This window comes from Primulina tabacum, chromosome 18, assembly GCF_025594145.1.
Source record: "Primulina tabacum isolate GXHZ01 chromosome 18, ASM2559414v2, whole genome shotgun sequence".
NCBI lineage: Eukaryota > Viridiplantae > Streptophyta > Magnoliopsida > Lamiales > Gesneriaceae > Primulina > Primulina tabacum.
In genome coordinates this window covers 31,162,903-31,186,909 of record NC_134567.1, presented here as the reverse complement: position 1 = coordinate 31,186,909, position 24,007 = coordinate 31,162,903, and the positions used below count along the sequence as shown (strand labels likewise).

Below are 24,007 nucleotides of genomic sequence, written 5' to 3'. Positions count from 1 at the left end.
AATATTTGTTTAATTTCAGCCGTCTCATTGGTGGGCTGCACATGGGGATTTACGTAGTGCTGAAATTGGGCTTTTGGAGTGCTCAACTTTGGCCCATATGGGGCCCAAAACAGTAACCCTTTTTATAGCACTCGTCGTTTACATTAATTGAAATTCTTTTTTTTTTCTTTATTTTATTATTGAGTAGGTTTCTTGTGATACAGTCTCACGAATCGGGTCAATCCTATCAATATTCACAAATAAAAATTAATACTCTTAGCATAAAAAGAAATATTTTTCATGGATAACTCAAATAATATATATGTCTCACAAAATACGACCTGTGAGACCGTCTCACACAAATTTTTGTTTTTATTATTTTAATTTCACTTTGTTCCTTTTTTTATTATGAGCTCTTTGTGGAGTTTTCTTGTCCCTAACACGTCTACGCTCCCTTTCCTAAGTTACATACATTTCTTGAATATATATTTTTTATATACGACTTTGATTGATCGGATTTGTGATATAGTTTTGATTAATACTAACCTAATTTAGTTAAGCAAATCTGTTAAAAGATGAGGGTCCGAAATGGGTTATAACCCACAATTGCAAGTGGTTTATTCACATGCCCCCATGTTTTGGTATTAACTCTCTGATTTAGTTGCATTTTTTTTTACAAATTTGTCATTTACGTGTGTGTCTCACGTAAAAGCTTCACCTTCAAATTGCCACTTAAGTGTGCACAATTAGGTCACCCCCACATGCTTTGTTTCCTAATTACACCGACTCATCCACATATATATAGGAATTTTTTTTTATATTATTCGAAAATGTCATGCTTTGATTTCGTGTTCGACGTCATTTATTTCCTAGAAATCAAAATATCGTCTCACATTTATTGTTACTTTGATGCATGACACCAACTAGTTCAAAAAAAATTGTGATGGGAATTTATAATATCTGGGCTAAAAGTGACGTCATAAAAAGTGTTGGCATGCACCGAGAACACACATTTCTAATTAAATATATTAAATTTTACAGGTTAATAGGAATTTCATTAAAAAAATTGTAATTTGATGCATATCAAATATTATTTATTATGGGAGATTAAGTATGGAAAAAGAGTATAATAAATAAAAGAATGGAAGAATCCAATTGGTTGTTGCTTAGCTGATGCCAGATAAAATGAAAGGGTAAATCCACATGATTTATGTCTATATTCACATGCCTACCATGTTCAATTAAACCTTTCTTTGTGTGTATATGTAACTTTTTGTACTATTGGCCACCAATTAGTTTTAGGTCCAGACAACTCATATTGGTACATGTCACAAACTCTACTATTTATTGATTACTTATTGTTGAGACTCTCATTAATGAATCCCCCATTCAAAAAAATACATCAAGAACTTCAAGATTTCATTTTTCAAAAATTAAAAAACATATATATATTCCACACTTGACTTGGATCGAGATGAATTCACATTCGTTTATTCATCTCTAATGACGGATTATCGGCTAAACGAAATTATCTTATATGTTGGGTGCAATAATTGTCCCTGCTTGATAGAGCGATCGAACCGTGGTGCTTGAGCTGCTGTGTGTTTTAAAATATTTGAATTGCACCATTACCACTAACTATAGTTTTTGATAAAGCGGTACGCACTCGATCCTACATTATGTAAATTAAATACTGAAATAGACAGAATTTATATTGTTTAAAAAGAATTATACATAAAAAAATTTGAATGGTTTTCAACCTTCGTAGGTCCACCATTGAGACAAGAAATAATTTGGCCGTATGGATATATTTTTTTTCTACTTCGGATGTAATAGTTGATAATTATTAGCTTACTCCACTGTTGATACTCTTTGCATGTGACATGTTACATATACACATTTATTTGTGCCCATTTACTGGGAATATATATATATATATATATATATATATGTATGTATGTATATATGTATATATATATATAAAGACTGCCTTTATAGTTTATACTACGTGGATTGCGTTATTTTAACATGTTCAGAGTACAAATTATATATTAAAAAATCAAAAGAAAGAAAGAAAAGTTTATGTTTTTTTTAAAGAATGGAGAGAAATGATTAAATGAACTTTTTATGTGGCGGGCCTTGTACATGTTGTATAGAATAATTTAACGTTGGATTCGCATAATTTATAACCAGAAAAAAGTACATTTTCAAACTATAAATTACATATTAATGCAAATAACTTTTAGTACCCCAGATAATTAATTAATTATAGTTGCAGGTAACTGCCACATTAATTAACTAGTTAAATAAATGTAATACTATAGTTTACAGTGTGAAAAAATATACTATATTTTTTTATTCAGATGCAATCAAGCAAGTGATACTCTGCTGATATTTCCAATTCACATAATCTAATAATGTAAAAATACTAATAATTAATTAACATAGGTGCTGCCCATTTTTAAATGTCCAACTTCCATCAATCATTTTTAAGTTGTACATTTATAATGTCCAGCTTTCTAAATAATCAATGGCATCAATTGATCAACTTAACCTACCTTACAGGGATGTAGACGAACCAAACCGTTTGTGAGCTATTCGAAGCTCGATTCGATAAAAGCTCGTTTAATGAGGCTCGTTAAGATAAACAAACCAAACTCAAGCTTTACAGTATTCGGCTCGTTGGCTCGTGAACATGTTCGTTGGTAAGTTCATGAGTAATCTTTTAGATGAAAAAATAATATTTTTGATATTTGATTTATTGATTTTACATATTATTTATGAAATATATAGAAAAATCTATTAAATTTATTTATTATAATAAATTTACAAATTTTAATAAGAATAATATATTTTTTTTAAATATATAATTTACTTTTTATTTAATTTAATGAAAATTTAAATGTATAATTCATATTTATTAAGCTTGTTTAGGCTCGATAAAGGCTTGAATAAGCTCGTGAGCCATGCATATATTCGTTAAATAAAGCTTGAGCTCTGCTCGATTATAAACGAAACAAGCTCAAACATTCAATAGTTCGGCTCGGCTCGACTCGGCTCGATTACATCCCTACTACCTTAATATAGGTTTACTGTGAGACAAATAATCATGTTTATATTTACGATTGATAAGAATTTTTTTGACATAAAAAATAATATTTTTTTCATGAGTGACTCAAATAGTAGATTTTTCTGACAAATCGTGTGACTGTATCAAAACAGTTTTTGTGAACCTCATATATATTGAGATGTAATATTCTCACTTTACTCATAAGTAATACGACGATAACTCCGTGTCAATAAAAAAAAAGCATGTCTTAATATTTTTAGGTAGTGTTTGTAAATATTTAAAAATAATAGTATAAACTATTTTTTTTAACAGATTTCTGCCTGTTTGGTATAAGAAGATACAATTAAAAAAATGCTTTTTATCTATTCATCTAAACAGAATATTAACACAACTTTTACTTAGAAAAGCACTTTTAAAAGCCAACTTAAAAAAGTATTTTTTTAATCAAAAAATTTTTGATACCAAACGGGCTCTTTGTAAAATTTTATGACAGAAAAATTCATAATCATTTTTAAAAGTATTTACAAGAACTTTCTTAGTGGTGTAATGAATTTTAAAAAATTCAATAATGTAAAGACATTATATTGATCTCGCAATTAATGGAAAAACCTTCAGCTCCCATTGTAATAATTATAATAAAAAAAAACCTCCAATCAGGTGTCCAAGTTGGTGAAATGAGTGAGCATTTGACTGATTGTCGGAAATTAGATTCTCCCTACAACACATTTCGAACGAGCTTGTCACGCGTGATTTATTGATTACAATTTATTTGACTAGCGTAATTTGTAGACTATCGAGTTAATCTAAAGATTTATATAATACACTCATAAGAGTAGCGGTAGTAGGTTCTCACGACATAAAATAAATAATAATAATCAATCAAACCAACACGAGCAAATATATTTGAAGATTAAGTGCCACATTCCACGAAGCAAAGGCATGGTTGATTTGTATAATATATTTGTAAATATATAGTGAAATTTAAATTTTACACCTTAATTATTGTCAAATATTTAACACATTAAATATACTCTTTTACAATTATATATATATATATATATATATATATATATATATATATATATATTGAAAAGTCTCTTAATCCGCTCCTCACTCTCATGAGCTGAATACAAAAATGAATATTGTTTCATTGCAATAATCTATATTGTTCCAGACAGAGACTAAATTCAAAAATAAGTTTGATTTTGAGATTTAAAGCAAATTCATTCATGTTTCAAATCAAATAAACTAATAACACAAATAAAATATAATATAAAATAATACTCTTGGAAATTAAAATATTATATTTTGGGATCATCAATTTCTTTGCTGTCTCCCTCTACAATAAAATAGCGTACGACACAATCATGCACAGTGCTACGATTTATGTGGAGCGATATAACACACACACACACACACACACACACACACACACACACACACACATAAATATGATGATTAATAATTTACTTATTCCCTAACCTTTTCTGTAATTTGACTTTTAAGCTTTTCTTTTTGTTATTCTTTGTGCCCCAATTTTACAATTATTTACAAAGCAGTCATATTCTTAATTTGGTCGTGCCACGTGATCCACTAGCGATTAGCATGTAACAGTTGGGAATTCAGGACCTACAAAAATTATACATATACCCTATTTTTTGTTCCTCAAAATTAAATAAGTTTCACATTTTTAATCTTATAATTTTTCTAGCTCCGATTCTATTATTATTATTAATAAATTATTTTGTCTCCAAAAATATCATTCACTAAATTCAACATTCAAAATGTTAACATAAAATCACGACTGAAATATTTTTCCATTTAGAAGAAAACCAGTTTGAGATCGAAATATCATTCATTCATTCGTATAACGTTTAAAAATTTTATTTAGATTAAAACTAAAGGTGAAATAATTGCCTGTTTTTAATATTAATAAAGGCTTAAAAATTATTATTGATTATTTTATACACGCAACACCAATAATAGCTATTAATTAAAAATAAGGATAATTTATATTTATTATAAGTTTTTGAAATGAATGTGTGTGTACAAAGGTGTGTCATTATGTGACAGTGAAACAATGACTTATACAAAACCCGTAAATTCGGACGCAAGTGGGGAGCATCTCTTAAAATTAAAGAAGCCCACAGCCAGCTAAGCACATATTTTATATAATATAAATAGCGAGTAAATGATATTTTTTCCCAGCAAATATACATACGTATATCATATCTAACGTATTCCAATAATAATATAAATAAAAAGATATTGATTGATTATACACAATTATTTTATTAAATAATATTGATTTGCAGTGTTATTTATATATGTATACATTGTAGATGACTAAATATAATGATCAAATTAATTAAACTTTTGTACATTAAAATCTTAAAAAATATATTTTCCCTGATAAAATTGATTAATCTGTATATATTTAAACATAAAATTTATATATGTATAGTGGAAAAATAATGGAAATAATCTAACTGTGATGATGAATAATTACGTACGATTCATCTCAAAAATGTTTGGGGGTGCCCATTTGTGCCATTGAGGTTTACCTACCTCTCTTCTCCACCTCTTATCATTCGCATGCTCTTTTACCATTATGCCCCTGCGTATATCTTGAACCATGCTGTATTGTTGTTTCTGTGATTTGACCATTTTATCCCCTCACAATAAACGATGGCAATTTTCTTTGTGTTGATTGAGATTCAGTACCTTAAGTCGGATTATAAGTTATGATATCGGAAAACTTAGTTTTTAATTCTTTGATTTGACATATTTTTTATTTCAAATATGTAAACTTAAAAATCCAAATATTACATTTTATATATTCAATTTAAGTCATTTGGTACTTGAATTGTACATATTTATACCTAATTTTCAACAATCTATATATCGTTGTCCCAAAACAGAGTTACCATTTTATACTTAAAAATTATAAATTACATACCTAATTTGATTCGGTTGATAATTAAAATTTGTATATTTGTGCTATTATCTAAACGATTTATACATACATTTATTGTTTTAATTTTTTGTGTATCACATATGAAGTTAAATAATATACTAAATTAAAATTCATTTATACCAGAAACTCGTAAATCTATGCTACAATTTCAACGATTTTTATATATTTGGATTCAAAAAATATCATGTATCTGAAATGATAAAAAAAAAAAAAAAAAAAAAGTAAAACAGAGAGATCAAACTAAAATTTCTAGATCCTAACTTATATTTGATGTAATGAAAACCAAGATTCCTATTTTCTTTTCTTGTATGGCTCGTTTACGCAACGATAACTTGGTGAGGATGTCTTCTAATTGATCGATTCCAACACTATGAATCAAATTCAAGAAAAAATAACCCTACGAAAAAATATTCATCAAAAAGAGAGAATTTAAAGTTTTAAGAAATTGCATATTAAATTCGAAAAAGTAAAATTGCTAATAATTTTTTTCAAAAAAAAGTGAATAAACCAATTACATTATGATATCGCGTGACATTACCTACGATTTAAAAAAAAATGTACTTTTTAAAATGTATAACCAAACAAATTTATGAAAAAACACATTTTATTTTGAAACCATAACCAAATGTATCATAGTTATACTTGATTTGTGCATTTAATGGTTGCCGGGTCCACTTTTTGGAATTATTTATGAGATGGTCCATTACTCAGTTATCTTTCTTTAAAAAATAAAAAATAAAATAAAATAAAATAAAATAAAATTGTCACCATAGAAAATTGAAGTAATCCAAATTTTGAAATATCAATCATACTCAACCCTCTAATTTAATAATTGAGTTTGGGGTAATATGTTCATAAAGACGGGCGCAGAGTAGTTTCCCAGAAAAGGTCGAACAAGACTTGATTAATAAATACTTAATTTACAATAATCTGTAATGTTAATTTTAATTTGCAATGGGAAATTAACTTAAACCATTTGTCTACATTTTGAAAAGTGAAAAAGAAAATATGAGTTGACATTTATCATTGGAGATTTCATTTAATTTAACTAAAAAGTTTGGAGAGTTGAAAGACATCCATATGATTCATTCTTCATGCAAGGAAAGAAGTTGAAAAGGAAAAGGCATTCTATTTATGATGGTTAGGTTTCAAAACCTAACGGAATTGGACAATATTCATAAATGACTTTTGGCTAATAATATGGCCTACATCTAACTATATCAATTCAACTCCATGGATCCCACAGCACCCCCCCCCCCCCACCCCCCCCCCCCCCCTCTCTCTCTTATTTTTTTTAAAATCAATTTAATAAACTGATGATCTATTTTTAACCCAAAAATCTGATTTACAATAAAGTTTGTCAAATTGCAAATGTCGCCCTCAATTCTTTCGCCCGACGTGGCGGCACAACCACCGTATCCTCCACGCTCCCCACCCCTTCGAATATATATAATAGTTAATATACATATGGGTGTGTGTGTGTGTTCGAAATTGCTGTGCCCACCCCTAATAAATTATACGCAACAATTCAGTAATGGCATTATGGTCATAAGAAAACAAAGGAAACAGTCCAGTCTGTCCAAGAAAATCCCCCGATATCGAGTGATTAAAACCCGAGAAGGGAAAATGTCGACCAAAATATTTACTTGGCGGAAATTTATTTGAGCAAAATCTAGAAATGATTGATGTCTACTAAACGAAATAAATGATCTAATTATTTGCCTCCACGGCATTTCGATGTTTTATTTGTAAATTGTAGCATCAATATATATATATATATATGTCGACAAATTTTGGAAAATACGAGAGAAATAAAATAATAAAAAGTAAGAAGTCACTCTCAACAGAAATCTTAAATACGATTTATCCAAAATACAGAAAATAAAAGTTTTTAGCTTTAAAAAAGAACACGTGAACCAAATTTCTCCAAGTATTTATTTGGAAAATGTGAATTACCAAAGGCGAGGGGCCGTATAGTAATTTGGTAAAATACCCACAAGTGTAAGCTAAAACAACCACTGAAATCCAAAACTTAAAAAAAGCAAAGGTGACCTACATGGGCCGGCTTTTAACTATATTTAGCCCTCCCCATTTACTGTATACAGTATACATACACCTATACGTATACAAGGTTTGTAGGTGTTAGTATATTAATATCATGTAGGAAAACGGTTGTAATTGTATGCATGCAGATTTTTTTTTATCTTGTTACTGATGGAGGGTAAGTATATGAAGTAAAAGTTTTCTTTAACCAAAGCGAGAGGGCAAGGAAGAAAATGATAAAGATTCCTCAGTTTCTTTTCTTTTTTTGAAAGAAAAATATATATTTAAGGGGCGTGAGATCGACAGGCAGATCCCACCGAAATAAATAAATTAAATAAATTAACCACACCCATCTTGATAAAACGCATAGAATTCACCCATTTTGGTGATATATTTTTTATTATTATTTTCCGGCTGGTAATTGCTAGCTAGCTGGAAAGAGACTCCTCTACATGATGCTTGGCGTTTCTGGCCTCGTGTCCGGTGACGGCGCTGCGGCGGCAGATGCGCTCGAGGGTGGTGGAGCTAGTGGTGGCAGCAGTGAGGTTGGCGCATCCAGCTCGATTCCTGGTGGGAGTTTGGAGGATAGTGAGAGAAGTGGCGGGGGAGGCGGTGGAAACCGGTGGCCGAGGCAAGAAACTTTGGCTTTGCTGAAAATTCGTTCTGATATGGATGTTACTTTTCGAGACTCCAGTCTCAAAGGTCCATTATGGGATGAAGTTTCCAGGTAAATTTGTCGAAACTTGATTTATTCACGATTACGGGTACCGCTGCAGTGTAACCCAATCTAGATTTCTGACTTTTCAGCAATAATGGCGAATCTGGATCATAGTTTTCATTGAAATTTTTTGTTAATTTTATTAAAAGGGTCTTTGTCCCTCAGCTCATTTCACATGAATATAGCAGCTCTTAGCGGAGTTCATTATTTTTTTCCAGGTTTTTGCTCTTCGTTTTTGATAAATATTTTCTTTTTTAAAAAAGAAGTGAAAACGAATATATGGATCGTATTCTTCAACTTGAATTGATCTCTTCTTCTCAAGTGAAGAAGAATTCAGATCATGATCTGATGAATTATAAATTTGGAAGCATTGGAAATCTGTGTTCGAAAAATTCAGTTGGGTTTCTCCACCGCTTGGAAATCTTGATTTCTCTTCATCTATGTATTATACATATTTTTAATTATCAGTGGAGTTACTTTATAATTCATTGTGTTTATTTTACGTAATAAATCACTATTCCACCATCCTTCTATTAATTAAAGATAATTCAAGAATACGATCTTGAGAACACAAATGGAGGAATGGTATTATCTATTAAATTTCTACATCTGTTGTTATCAGGAAAATGGCGGAGCTTGGATTTTATCGAAGTGCCAAGAAATGTAAAGAAAAATTCGAGAACGTTTATAAGTATCATAAAAGAACAAAAGACGGCCGAGCATCCAAGCCGGACGGGAAAACTTATCGTTTTTTCGATCAATTACAGGCGTTGGAAACCAGTCCGCCGCTTCCCTTCACCCCTCCTCCGCCCAGGACTCAGCCTCCGGCCACCACGGTAATGACAGCACCGCCACCTATTGCTGTCAATTTTCCAATGCCATCACATGTTGGTACTGTTACATCCATTAGTCCAAACCCTTTAAGTATGCTGCCACCAAACACAGCTATACAAACTTCCAACAATCCCATAAATAATACTCCTCCATTTCAACCATCAATAAATACTTCAAATCTTCATCAAGCTCACCCTTTTCAATCCTCTCACGATCATCATATTTTGACGAGTCTGCTCTCAAATTCTTCCTCTTCGTCAACTTCTTCCGACGAGGATATACAGAGGCGGCGGGGGAAGAAGAGGAAATGGAAGGATTTCGTCGAGAGTTTGATGAAAGAAGTGGTGCACAAGCAGGAGGAGTTGCAGAAGAAATTTTTGGAAACATTGGAGAAACGGGAAAGGGATCGTATGGCGAGAGAGGAGGCGTGGAGAATTCAAGAAACAGCAAGAATGAATCGAGAACACGATCTTATGGTTCAGGAGAGATCCATCGCCGCTGCCAAAGACGCGGCGGTTATCGCATTCTTGCAAAAGGTAAGCGAGCAGCACAATTTACAAATCCCAAATATTAGTAGTAATATCACACCAGCATCACAAGCTGTGCATCCTCAACCCTCACCTCGTCAACCCGCACCATCGCCACCTCCGCCGCAACAATCCACTCTCCCTCCACCACCAGCACCACCAACACAACCGGTAGTTACCGTTACCCCCACAAAAATCTTGAACACGTCAAAAAAAGACAACGGCGGGAGCGAAAGTTTCATGCCCGCGAGCTCCTCACGCTGGCCGAAGACGGAAATTGAAGCACTGATCAAACTCCGAACCAATCTCGATCTTAAATACCAGGAAAATGGGCCGAAGGGACCCCTTTGGGAAGAAATATCCGCCGGCATGGTGAAAATGGGATACAACCGAAGCTCTAAGCGATGTAAAGAGAAATGGGAGAATATTAACAAGTATTACAAGAAAGTAAAGGAAAGCAGCAAGAAGAGACCCGAAGACTCCAAGACATGCCCATATTTCCACCAGCTCGAAGCTTTACATAGAGAGAAAAACAAGAACGATAACCCCTCATTCAATCTCGAGTACACCACGAAGCAAGACAACCCAATGGTGCCAATAATGGCCCGGCCTGAACAGCAATGGCCGAATCCAAATCAACAGCATCAAGACCTCATGACCTTGCATGATCAGGATCAAGATAACGAAAGCGAGAATAACGAAGAAGACGACGATATAGATGATGAAGATGAAGAAGATGCAGGAGGCTATGAAATAGTCACAAACAAGCAGTCATCTTCAATGACAAACACGACAGAATGAAGTGAAGATTTAATTTACGGATGGAAGGGAAGAGGAGGGGTTAGCTTTTGGGTATCAAAAGAGGAAGTCAAGTGGCTGCGAAAATAGAAATGCGGTGGGGTAGAATTGCAGGAGGCATCAGAGGTGGCGTGATAAAAAACCGGCTGGCAGTCCGATGGGGTCGGGGGGCGGCGGTGAAAATGTAAAATTACGGGGAAAACATGTCGGGGCGCTGTTTTTGTAAGGTTATTATCACAGGAGTTAATTTTTTGAGATAAGTTTAATGTTTATAATTTATTTATTATTTTGGAGATAAATAAAATGAGGGAAACGGGTGGAAAAAATTTGAGAGCTTTCAATCCAAAGAACCATTAGGGAGATAAGGATAATATTGTATATTTTTCATCATTTTTCTTTCTTTTTTTCATTTTATTTTTTTATGAGTGTAAATGTCAAACATTACGTATTTTTATTGTTTTCATTGATGAGATTAAATGTGCAAAGAATTGCTCCACGATTGCCAAAATTATTCTCTCAATAAGGTTAAAATATTTATTCAGATTAGTCTTTTCACTTTTCACATCAATTTATTATTAATTAACAATTTTAAGAGTTTAATATAAAAATATTCCGAATTACGTGGGACGAAAGCAAAATTCCTATACTCACTTACATTTCATGTTTTTTTGTAGGCAGCTGTGCCATTCAAAACTCCTAGCTCCATCCTCATTTTACACGTACTTTCTTTCCATTACAAGAAAAAATAAAATTAAAAAAATTAAATATACATACACGTATACACATGTATTTATATTTATTCATATCGAAAGTGAAAAAAGTACAAATGCGAGAATGAAAATTTGAGACGTAGATTGTGTGTACGTCTTAGGTCATGCCAAACTTGTTGAATTAACAAATAGATAAAGCAGATGGTACGAAACCCTAATATCTTGAAGAACAAAGCTTTCGTGTAGTAAGCCTTAAAAATGCCAAAAGAGAGAATGGAATTATATATATCTTTAATTATATTCTGGCTCTTTCATTAATTTGGTTTCAGTTTTAAAATAATGTTTTATACGAAAAGGAAATGGTATTCTAAAATACATCATATACACGTAAGTTAATTTATTACGAATTGATCAACTTGACCAAATTAATTTATAGTATAATTATTCCGAACAATTCACGAGTTAATTTATCTTAATATTTTCCCTTGTGAACTACATATAATCAAGAATCCATTTGCGTTAACATTTTTAAATAATCAAAAAATTGAATCATAAATTTAAATTTTGATCATATATATTATAAAAAAATGCAACAACTATTAAATCAGAAGGAAGATAATATTTATAATTATAATGAAAAAAAAATTCATATATATCATTCGGTAGTTTTATTAATCAAGAATTTTGAATTAAAGCTTCACAAGCTAGGACCGAAATAAATTTTGAAAAAACACGGAATTCAATGGAATTCTGAAGATACCTTAGGAATACAATAAATATGAGTGGTACAATACGAGACATTTCCCATGTGAAATGTCTGAATTCCTTATTTTCTAGTTTATTACTTGAGGCATGATTTGGTATTTACTGCTTTTGAATTATCAGAGTTTGCACCCTGACACATTTTTATTAATTAACTGTTAAAATCAATTCAATAATATATATTTATTGGAATTAAATGATACCGTAAATTGCCATTGACTTTTTTTTTTTAAAAAAAATGGCTGACGTTGTAAGGATGAAAAATATCATGATCAATGTCGTGAAAGGATACATTTTATTTTATTTTATTTATCGCTATATTATAGATTCATCATGTGATGCCTTTTACGACCAGGTATATATTTTTTAATTTATTTATTTTTCAATATATATATATATATATATATATATATATATATATATATAATATTGAAATTTTATTTTACGTCCCTAAAAAATTCTTGGCCATTTTCAAGTGTGGTGCGTATATATTCCATGAATGGACTTTGCTCCATTTTGACATAATCTCTAGGTTAATTGAAGAAGTATCAACATTTAATTTTAGCTAGTTGTTGGATGACAAGTCAATTTGGGTGAGTGGTGGAGGTGTAGAAATGGAATTATGAGATACCTTCACACACTGTACAAAAATATCAATGTGAATTTAAAAATTCTATATATCATATTCTTTCAACAACAACAAAAAAAGAGAGAAAGAGACATCTGATTTTGTATTATTATTTTTTAGATAAAGTATATATAATAGGCCAATATAACTTCATCGATGCTCACATAAATGTATACAGATTGTATATAGTGGCTGACATTGTAAGGATGAAAAATTTGATTTTTGGCCATAGCCAAAAATGTTATTTTAACTCCAAACAAATAAGAAGTAATTAAAATATTGTAACTCCAAAAAAAAATATGGAAATTTCCCCATTGCCAGCCCCTACAGAAATGAGCTCTCAGCATCTAAATATGTCATGCATACAATCAACATTAATTCATTTGCACTAACGTATCTCACTGAAACAAATTATAATAATATCCCACCATATTAATTAGTTCCCAAACTGTCTTTTCACTCCCATCCATTTTCAATCCCTATGTTTTTTTCTATTGCCAAATTAAATTTATTTATTTATATATTTCTTATAAAAATAAATATATAATAATATGGGTTATAATGTTTTTTTCTTGGTTTAAATTATATTTAATTAAGTTCGATTTGTAGTTGTAATACGAGAAGTATTTCTTCAACTTCCAAGCAACTTGTATAATGAGGAGTGAATGTATAATAATTATTAAGAAATTGAAAAAAAAAATAATTTACTACATCTTTCACCTTGGTCCATATAATTTGACTTTTGGAAATGCCCCATTATTCTTTCCATTTTATTATTGCAGCATTGATATGACGTTTATTAAATAGTGGGCTCACTATTTTTGTGGTCCAAATCTTTTCAAAATTAAATAGACATAATTGTTTCATATTTCAATATAAAATTTTGGTCGATGGAAAATTTTTTTACTCTCTCAGTTACAATATTTTATGTCTTCTTCGAGTAATTAACTATTTTTTCCATATATAGTTTATATGGAAAAAGAAGAAGATAAAAGCTGCTGAATTAAGAAATTATAATTAAAGTGTAACATATATTTATATATATATTTATTATATAAAGCATTAATATTGGGGTGTCGATGTTCGTGTGAAAATAATGATTGGAAGGAAAATAAAATATGATGATTATTTATGAGGACCATATTTCGATTTAAGATTATGGTAAAATCCATCATTATTAATTGACGAGTTTCTTTATGTAGAAGTGCAACGATTAACTTGACTTGTAACATGGCAAATTTTGTTATTTTTTTTAATAAAATATATGCATGATAATTATCAACTGAACAAAATTACTGTAATGATTAATTAAATTTCCAAATAACTAAATTCGAAGTGATTGGTGTGACATTATTGGTTAATTATTGCTATCTCTTTAAAACTCTGCACATTTGACACCAATTACTATAATAATAGTCAAATCATATCTATAGGACTTACCAAAAATTAATTATTTTTTTAAATTAAAATTGGTTTTTTTTAAAAAAATATATATAGCTTAAAATTGGATTTCTCATCAGACTTTTCCCCATTGTTTTTGACTGAAAATCATTGTTCTTAAAAACGAGAATTTTCATGGTAATTGTGAGCACCAATCAAGTTTTAAATCTCTGGAACAAATAAATTTTTTTTTTAAAAAAAAAAACTAATTTTAGGGTTTTTTTTAAAGAGGTATAACACAGAAGCCCAAATAAAAGCCCACCAAATGTCTGAACATTAAAAGCTTAGCCCATTTGGAACCCACATTACTTCACGCACTAACAAATTAAAGCTTTGCAACAAATCATCACAATTTCGAGAAATTATTAATGAGTATGTCTTTTGTGAGACGGTCTCACGAATCTTTATCTGTGAGACGGGTCAACCTACTGATATTCACAATAAAAAGTAATACTATTAGCATAAAAAACAATATTTTTTCATGGATGATTCAAATAAGATATATGTCTCACAAAATACGACCCGTGTGACCGTCTCACACAAGTTTTTGCCATTATTAAAAATAACTCTCTCGATTAAATTTGAATACACTCAAGGAAGGAGGGTTTTTGTCGATCAAAGTTATTTCTCAAGAGTTTCCCATTTCTTTATTTAATAAACACAATTGGCAATAAAATAAAACTATTTAAATTCCTTGAGCCTAGCAAGACAAACACTACCTTAAATGGCACAAAATGACACGACATTTCTCTCCAAATTAGGATGGAAGATTATAAATATTTTTTTGACGTAATTAATCCACACTTCAATTGATAATATCGATTAATTACAAGATTAAAAACTAAGAGATGAGGTAATCTGATGTACGACACTAAAATGTTAACTCGCAAGCTACGATTTGTAACAAATGGAATCGTATTAATTTATAATTAGTGTATCTTCATAATGTTAATTAGGTGAGTTGATTAAATATATCCTTTTGCTTGAAGGGATTGGTTACCATAATTTTCATGCAGTAGAGTAGTCTGCCTAACATTAAATTTGGTGACATATGTTTCTTTTAATTAATTATGTTAAGAGTCATTATTTGAGATGGAGGGCTGTCCACCACTTGTTTAATTTTTAAGTATATTTCTAAATAATATAATGTACCACACATTTCTTAGATGGTATCAATAATTTATCATTGGACTAATTTGTTTGTATTTTAACTCAAAAGTATAGTAATTTGGTAAATGGTAGATTTAATTTGTGCAATATTTAGGATGTGCACCAATTTTGGGGGTGTTAGAATCAGATAAAGACCAATTGTCATTAGTATGCCAAATAAACGATTAGTTCCAATAAATTAGGGTCAATTTTTTTTTATATTAAAAATTTTTAAGCATGAACTTTTCGCTATAGATAATTTTGTGAGACATATATTCTATATGTGAAACCGGCTCACGAAAAACTTATTCATTTATCATGTACTGCACGTTTGTCCCTGTCAAAATTTGAAAAAGTACACATGAATTTTTTATATCCGTCATTGTGTTAATTAAATGATTAAGTAGCCAAATCACACGTGTACTGAATTTAATTCTACGTATAAGCTAACTGAATAACATTTATCGTATTTCATTTACGCTTTTGGGCATGGGAAAGGTTGAGATGCTAAACCCACTAGATTGCCTTTGAGCACCCAAGTCAAAACATTAACTAAATTCTATTAAAACGTTCTTATCGGAAAATTATCATATAAATTTCTCCGAAATCTAAATTATTATCTCAAAAATATTATTTTATCTTATCCTCGTGGGATTAAATTACGCGTTACGTTTGCGTAGTAGTTGAAACCTATAAATATAGCACATTCTCCGTCGAATCGATAATTTAAATATATCAATGATATTTCGCCCATATTTTCCAAATTACATAATATACGTAATAATTATTTTCTAATGCAATTTCAAACTACGCGTTTCATAGTATTTTTACTTATATTAGAAAAAAAATAACATCATTAGATTAAAAAAATAATTATATATAAAATAAGCAGACAGATTAGCCCGTGAGGCCGACTTAAATGGGGCGTGGATTCGGCACCGTCGATATAAGAGAGAGAGAGAGATACATACATACAGACATAGCCAACCATTAGTCATAATCGACACAGGCCAACTGCCTTCGTCGCCAGGTTAGGCCCCCAAAGTGAGACTGGATTGTAGCACCTTTTCCGTTTTTGGGCTCCGATTTATGGTGTTTATATTCTTCACAATTCTGATAGGTTTGTGCGTGAAATGTTAAGTGGGTGGCTATGTTTCTTGATTTTTTACCTGAAATTCATGTGTTGATTCTGTAAAATTGCCTTGAAGCATGAGGAGGATAGATTTAAGGTCTAGTCTTTGTTGATTTTTAGTTTAGTGTAATTATTCTAACTTTGAAACTATTAATCTTTGGTATTTCGTTTTCTGCAAATTAATTCTCTCTCCCAATCAGGCAAAGCTTTGGGTGTTTCTTTCCCCCCTTTTTTGGGTGAAAGATCAGGATCAGTTTTTTTTGGGGTTAAAATGTGAAATTTAAGTGTTTCTTTTTTAAATTTTACTGAAAATTTCTGTAAATGATGAAGAGTTCGTGGTTTAGCATGGCTAACTTGATCTTGATTTAGAACTGATTCGATCTACTCCTGTCACTGTGCCCCATGCGAGGAACTTCTTTTGTGGGAATCTTCCTTTATGCTTTTTCATGTTCTTCTTTATTCCTTACTGTTAAGATACGATGAAAGGTTTTTAGTACTAAAATTACTTATAGTTTTCGAGAATATAAATTCCTGATTTAACTAATTTGTATTTAAACCTCAAATTTAAGATAACACATAATTTTGCGCTTCAAATACAGATAGAATTATATAGAAGAATTAGTGGATGTCGCTACTTTCTATAAATGTCATTTCGTAGCCTAGCTCGTGACTTAAGGGATAGTATTGGAAGCTTATCGAGACGGGGTTTTGAGGTGCGGCTTGCTGGTCATCACCGTGGTAAGTCTCATGGTGCTGTTCACGAGTTACATGATCAGCCTGTAGTCATACAGAGCAGCAGCTGGGCTGGTCTTCCTCCAGAATTACTTCGCGACGTGATTAAGAGGTTGGAGGAGAGCGAGGGTACCTGGCCTGGTCGGAGACATGTAGTCGCCTGTGCAGCTGTCTGCAGATCGTGGAGGCAGATGTGCCTGGAAATCGTTCAGAGTCCCGAACTTTGTGGAAAACTGACCTTTCCCGTGTCTCTCAAACAAGTAAATTCCACCCCCTTGTTTCTCGAGTGGCTGATAAGCTAGACATTTATATTCTGAAACCATCTTGTTTTTTCCCTTTGGCAGCCTGGCCCGCGAGATGGAACTGTCCAATGTTTTATTAAGAGAGACAAGTTGAATTTGAATTACCATCTGTTCCTTTGTCTAAGCCCTGGCAAGTTTTTCTCATTGATTTTCTCTTTCCGTGTTCGTTCTGTTGAGTTCTTGGACTCAGTTTGTTGTTGACCTTATCTTCTGTCAAGATGAAAAAGTTATTTTATTTTTCTATTAATTTTGGAATGATTTTTCTGCTGTTACCCAAGGTTGTGTTTAGATTGAACCTTTTTTTCCCATTTAAGTAGTGAATCAAGAATAATTGAAATTATTTCTTCATTTTAAAGTACCTTGTTTTGGTTCAAGAAACAACTTATTTAAGTTGAAATATTTAATTTGCTAAAGGATTCTAAAGTTGGTGACAACTCACGTTCAAGTATATGATTCACATGAATCATGGGTTGCTGTAATTATTGAGAGTAGGTTGTTGGGACTGCCATTATTCTTGCGGACAAGCAATTGAAACATAGTGTTTGGGGGTTGTAAGATTGAAAACATTTGTTGCGCTGCTGCCAATTGCCATCGACTCTAGGTTTTGGTGATACGGTGAAATTAAAACTTTTCCAAGCAATTAGAGTGGAATTGAAGTAAAGACTTAAAATCAATTCCCCAAACCTTTCTTTAAAATGCAACCAAACATACTATGTGATTGAAGAATATTATATAAATATGAGGCGATACGGAAGTTAAAATCGATTATCTGAAATGCTCTTGATTATTGAGGGTAGGTTGTTGGGGCTGCCATGGTTCTTGAGGAAAAACAATTGAAATATAACGTTTGAGTGGTTGTAATATTGAAAATATTGAGTCGTTCTGCTGCCAATTGACGTTGCCTATAGGTTTTGGTGAAATGGTAAAATTAAAACTTTTCCTAGCAATTAGAGTGGTTTTGAATTAAAAATTTAAAATCAATTCCCAAAGCTTTCTTTAAAACGCAGCCGAAGATAATATATGATGGAAGAATATTATATAAATATGAGGTGATACGGAAGTTCAAATGGATTAGCTGAAATGCTCTTGATTAATGCTTCATCTTATTTGAATTTCTTTTCTGGACTCAATAATAAATTAGTATGCTATTTCTTTTTTCAGCTTTACTCGTAGAGAATGGTAAATTCCTTCTTTCTGCAAAACGGAATCGCAAAACAACTTGTACAGAGTATGTAATCTCAATGGATGCTGATAGAATATCAAGGTCAAGTCGCAGTTACATTGGAAAACTTAGGTGAGCATATTTCCTATCAGTCACATTATCTTGATCTACTTCCGCATGTCAGATTTTAGAATTGAGTATTCAATTGGTCGAAAAGTTTAGGTTTTGGAGAACCGGATTTAGAGAGAATAACCGCTCCTTGAGTTATATATAGTTTTTGCATGTTTATTTGTAATTGAAATGAAATCATCAATGCGCTGAAGCATGGAAATGAATGAAGACGAATCTTCATTCTGCTTGGCTTGCACTTCATGGTAGACCTTTATATGTTCAATATACCAAAGCGCACTGCTGCCATTTCTTTCTTTGTTAGGTGGTGGGGATCCTATTAGTTGTTGAACTGACTTGTTTGTGCTCCTTCTGAATTCAGGTCAAATTTTCTTGGTACCAAGTTCATGATATACGATACACAGCCACCATACAACAGCTCCAATATTCTCGCTCCTGATAATACCTTCCGTAGGTTCCACTCTAAGAAAGTTTCTCCAAAAGTCCCGAGTGGAAGTCACTATATTGCTCAAATCATATACGAACTTAATGTTCTAGGCACGCGGGGCCCACGTAAAATGCAATGTATCATGCACTCTATCCCTCTTTCCGCACTGGAGCCTGGTGCTACTGTCCCTGGTCAACCCGAACGCCTTCCCCGGTCTCTAGATGATTCATTCAGGAGTATTTCCTTTTCCAAATCAATGGGTAGCTCCACAGAATTTGGTAGTGCTAGGTTTTCAGACATGGTCATCAGTTCATACGTGGACGAGGATGCCACAAAAGAAAGACCTTTGGTTCTGAAGAACAAACCACCGAGATGGCATGAACAGTTGCAGTGTTGGTGCCTCAATTTCCGAGGGCGAGTGACTGTTGCTTCTGTCAAGAATTTCCAGCTTATCGCTGCCTCGCAACCTGCTGCTGGTGCACCTACACCATCTCAAACAACCCAATTTGATCATGATAAGGTCATTTTGCAATTTGGTAAGGTTGGTAAAGATATGTTCACCATGGATTATCGGTACCCTTTATCTGCGTTTCAGGCCTTTGCCATCTGTTTAAGCAGCTTCGATACCAAGCTGGCATGTGAATAAAAGTAGCAGAATGTTATTTTCTTGAATGCCCAAACGCTAGCGATTTATGTTTGCATACGAATCTTCAGTTTTTGAATTGTTGAATTTTATATGCACCTCGTGTAAGATTATGCTGTTGTATTTGCATGTACTAAAAATATATTAATTAGGCATTTCTTTTTATCACTTGTGGGGTGCATGCATGATATGAGCCGCCGACTCCCATTTTGCTACAAATTCCAGCATGAGAGCATGCTGTCCGAGTTATGGGAAAATAATTCGATAATTCATGTGTATTTTTTTTTCTGAAACCACGAGTTTTGCTACTTCCTCAAGTTCAAGTCAGTCGACTACCTTATCCTTCTTGTCTCGCTTTGCCCCCCTCATCTCTGAACTCATGTAATTACTGTGTGGTCGGAGGATTTACGCGAGCAGGGATTAGCGGTCCTGTACCTCGCCTCAGCATATCACCTCATACAAGGAAATCTGTCCATTTAATAAAAAAACTTGTTGGATTGATCAGTGAATGTAGTAAAAAAATGTTATCCAAGAATTGTGTCGGTTGATCTCAGAATAAGTGACAAAAATATCAAACCAAATAGGTTGGTTAATTTCATCTAATAATCCTGGTGGCCTCTCTACACCATAAGGACCACTTACTATGCTGTTGTGTTTGTGGTGTGATTCTATTCCATTGTCCATGTCCGTAGATGATTGATGATTCAACCTTGAGTTGAGACTCTCTCATACCCCAAGACCAAAACATGTTTTCTTATCTTATCTTCTCTTATCATATAAATGGAAGAGATTTCTTTTGCCAACAAATTTTTGTTTTGTTTTGTTTTATTAGGTTCAAATGACAAGTTGCACTTTCGATAACCAACCTCAATTTCGTGGTAATTTCGTGTTTGGAAGTTAAAAAAATACATGGACCACCCAGGGGGGAAAACCTGGCAGCATGGTTGGCCGGCAGGACAAAAAATACACTAGGTTCTGGTTTTTCTTGTATCATACCCATGTATTTAACTCTTGGCATCTTTGTATATTTTAACTTTTAGTGAGTTTCTAAAGGCATCCGCAGTCCGTAGTCATTAATACATGTTATTAATCTTCCAATCTCTTCAAAAAGTATGGGGTCCGCGAGCCACATAATCATTATATTAACACTTTCTCATTATTAATACACACTCACATTCATTTAATATCAACCTGCATTATTTATGGGTCTCACTATCCAATTATTTATTTTTTTATTTTATAATAATTAAATATCTTTCTAATTTTGTTTAAAAATTTCCAGTAAATATTATTGAAAATAAATAGTATATTATTTTAAAAATAACTTAATTTCAATATTGATTAAAATATTATTAAAAAATGAAAAACAGTTGGCTTTTTTGGAAGGATTTATTTTTCAGAACAAAAAAAGAATAAATAAATATATATATATATATTCAAAAGAGCCGTTTGGCTTTTTTGTCATTTTTTTAAAAAAGGTAGGTGAATTAATGAGATTAATACCGATGAATTTTCATGCTGACATGGCAGTCAAGATTAATAATCTATATATCCACATTGGTGCATGAATATTAATTGGTGTTAATAATTACCCATTAATGCACCAATGTGGGTGTTCTAATTAACTCTGTGTTTCCACAAACGTGTGTGAAATTAGTCAAATCTTTTTGTTATTGAAGTTTCTTTTGTATCTACTGACAATGAAACTTTTGAACATTAATTTCATCCCAAAGAAATTATATGCAACGGCGTCAATCGATCGAGTTTCCTATTCCTCTCAACTTCAAACGTGTTTGGAAAGAAATGTTCTTGTCAAAAAATACAATTAACTGTTTCGATCTTCGCCAATATTTTGCTAGATTAAACAATCTATACAAAATTCTAAAAATCCTGAAATATTTTGCTGTTTGCAATAATGGGAAAGGAGAGGAAAATAATGTTAAAAAAAATACAACTTAAAGAGGAAAAAAAACGACATTTACCATATGAAAATATATAAGCCCCATGCCATCAGTTAAGAAGCAGCTTTCAACACCACAAACAATTCAATCCGAAAAGTCGTCGTTTCGAGGAATACCGACGCGAACAAGACGAAGAAGAGGAGGAAGAAGCCTCCATGTTGATTGACAGATACTGAGAAGTGAGCACTGCTAGGCATTTCGACTGACTCAAATGCCGAGCTACATCACATACAAAATATATATGCTTAATAATAACAAATCTTGTAATTTGGCCACTCCATGCTCAAGAAGACAAAAATTAAAAATGGCCTGAAAGTTGAAGTTCGAAAATGACGGGGAAATGAAGACTTGACATACATGTGTCGAAGAATTATCGAATTTGTGTGCTAAATCTGACAAACTAAGGTTGTCATCATGACGTCAGATCCCAACTTTTCTACATGCCATAGAGTTAATTGGTCGATTTCGATAAAAGTAAATTAAAGCGGTGTTGATTGTGGTTATCTGATAACTAAACTCATGATTAATTTACCAAGTGGGGACCTAATTAATCCAAGTGTGCTTCACTGCCTTTTTTCTTTATTAATAATTAATTATAGTGAAAATTATGGAACTGAGTCTTAATTAGTTGTATGCTTAGCATATAAAAATGCCCAACATAGGTATTCTGATATTGTATAGCTACCTAAAAATAGTGGAAATAACTTTGTTTTGTTTGGTTGTTGGATATTCCGTTTTAAGTTGTTTTCGATTGGTTTATTATTTTTGGTTTTCTATCATTCTGATATATGAATTTTGGCGTACCCTTTGTAGTACGAACTCCAGTATCTCAATTATTTTGATTTTCAATTGATGGTACGTTTTTTAACGAGATTCCTAAATGCTAGAAAGGTCATACCATGAAGATTTTATGGAAATTTTCGAAAATTTCCATAAAATATATATATATATATATTATATTTATATAATATATAGTTTTCTTGCTTAAAAGAATGGATAAATAAACTTTATTCCACCTACATGTTAACATAAAAATAAAAATAAAGTGGCGGGAGGAATGGAATGAATTGCTATTCCCATGGAATTGGGAATCAATATTCCCGTGGGAATGGTGTTGTATCAAACACACAAATGGAACGGGATTGGAAATGTCTATTCGATTCTCGTTTCATTATGAGCTTACCAATTACACCCTTAACACATACCAATCATATCATACTTAGTAGAATGGAAAGACGTGTGAATAAAATGAACAATATATATATATATATATATATGTATATATATATACACACAAATTTTTTATTTTCATTCAATTCAAAAATTCATATCTTATTTCATTCAACCATATTAAACATGATATAAAAGTAAAAAAAATCAAAATCATTATTCCATTCAACCATTTCAAGTTTGATATAAAAGTAACACCAAAATCAAAGTAATAATCGTTATTAAATAAAATGATATAATTAATGTAAATATTTAAATTTAGTTTATATTTTTAAGTGAAACCAAATTCAAATTTGAATTTCTAAATAAATTAAAAATATTTTATATTTAATTATATATTTATTTATTTTATCTGTTTTAAAATATTTAATGATATTAATATTAATAAATATTTTATTTTATAATACATTATTTTTCCGAAAATTTTTCAAATAGTTTATATTAATACATATCGTAGAGAATCTTATCGCAGAGATTGGACTGGTCCAAAGAAATCTCCGGTCAGTGTCCTGCTTTAGGGTTCTAGAAGAGAAATAAATTCAAAAAAGTCCCTGTTGTTCCTTCCCGGAACAGATCCAACGAGAGATTGAAGAATAACTCCTGTACTGTATCACAAAGAAACGTTTAGATTTTTCACATCTAAGATTTAAAGAC

General features: G+C 31.7%; 2 protein-coding genes across 5 annotated transcripts; both read left to right on the top strand.

Annotated features, from left to right (window-relative positions):
- The first annotated feature begins 8,392 nt into the window (after nucleotides 1-8,392).
- On the top strand, nucleotides 8,393-11,487 carry LOC142532719 (trihelix transcription factor DF1-like). The gene is made up of 2 exons (XM_075639126.1): nucleotides 8,393-8,796; nucleotides 9,410-11,487. Exons 1-2 carry the CDS (start codon nucleotides 8,522-8,524, stop codon nucleotides 10,947-10,949), a joined length of 1,815 nt encoding a protein of 604 aa, XP_075495241.1. The 5' UTR covers nucleotides 8,393-8,521; the 3' UTR covers nucleotides 10,950-11,487.
- Nucleotides 11,488-16,530: 5,043 nt separating this feature from the next.
- Nucleotides 16,531-20,330, top strand: LOC142532640 (tubby-like F-box protein 8). 4 transcript variants are annotated; one of them, XM_075638975.1, is made up of 5 exons: nucleotides 16,531-16,665; nucleotides 17,367-17,759; nucleotides 17,844-17,931; nucleotides 18,963-19,095; nucleotides 19,454-20,330. In XM_075638975.1, the coding sequence occupies exons 2-5, from the start codon at nucleotides 17,412-17,414 to the stop codon at nucleotides 20,163-20,165; spliced, it is 1,281 nt and encodes a 426-aa protein (XP_075495090.1). In that variant the 5' UTR covers nucleotides 16,531-16,665; nucleotides 17,367-17,411; the 3' UTR covers nucleotides 20,166-20,330. The 4 variants fall into 4 exon arrangements, with proteins under 4 accessions (XP_075495090.1, XP_075495088.1, XP_075495091.1 ...); XM_075638973.1 differs by having other exon boundaries at nucleotides 16,546-16,755; XM_075638976.1 differs by having other exon boundaries at nucleotides 16,549-16,692.
- Nucleotides 20,331-24,007: the final 3,677 nt, after the last annotated feature.

Bases quoted from the DNA above. Each gene is read 5' to 3' on its own strand.
- LOC142532640 (XM_075638975.1), top strand. From the start codon at position 17,412: ATGTCATTTCGTAGCCTAGCTCGTGACTTAAGGGATAGTATTGGAAGC. The intron at 17,760-17,843 runs GTAAATTCCACC...TCCCTTTGGCAG, and splicing joins TTCCCGTGTCTCTCAAACAA to CCTGGCCCGCGAGATGGAAC. The intron at 17,932-18,962 runs GCAAGTTTTTCT...TTCTTTTTTCAG, and splicing joins GTTCCTTTGTCTAAGCCCTG to CTTTACTCGTAGAGAATGGT.
- LOC142532719 (XM_075639126.1), top strand. From the start codon at position 8,522: ATGATGCTTGGCGTTTCTGGCCTCGTGTCCGGTGACGGCGCTGCGGCG. The intron at 8,797-9,409 runs GTAAATTTGTCG...TGTTGTTATCAG, and splicing joins TTATGGGATGAAGTTTCCAG to GAAAATGGCGGAGCTTGGAT.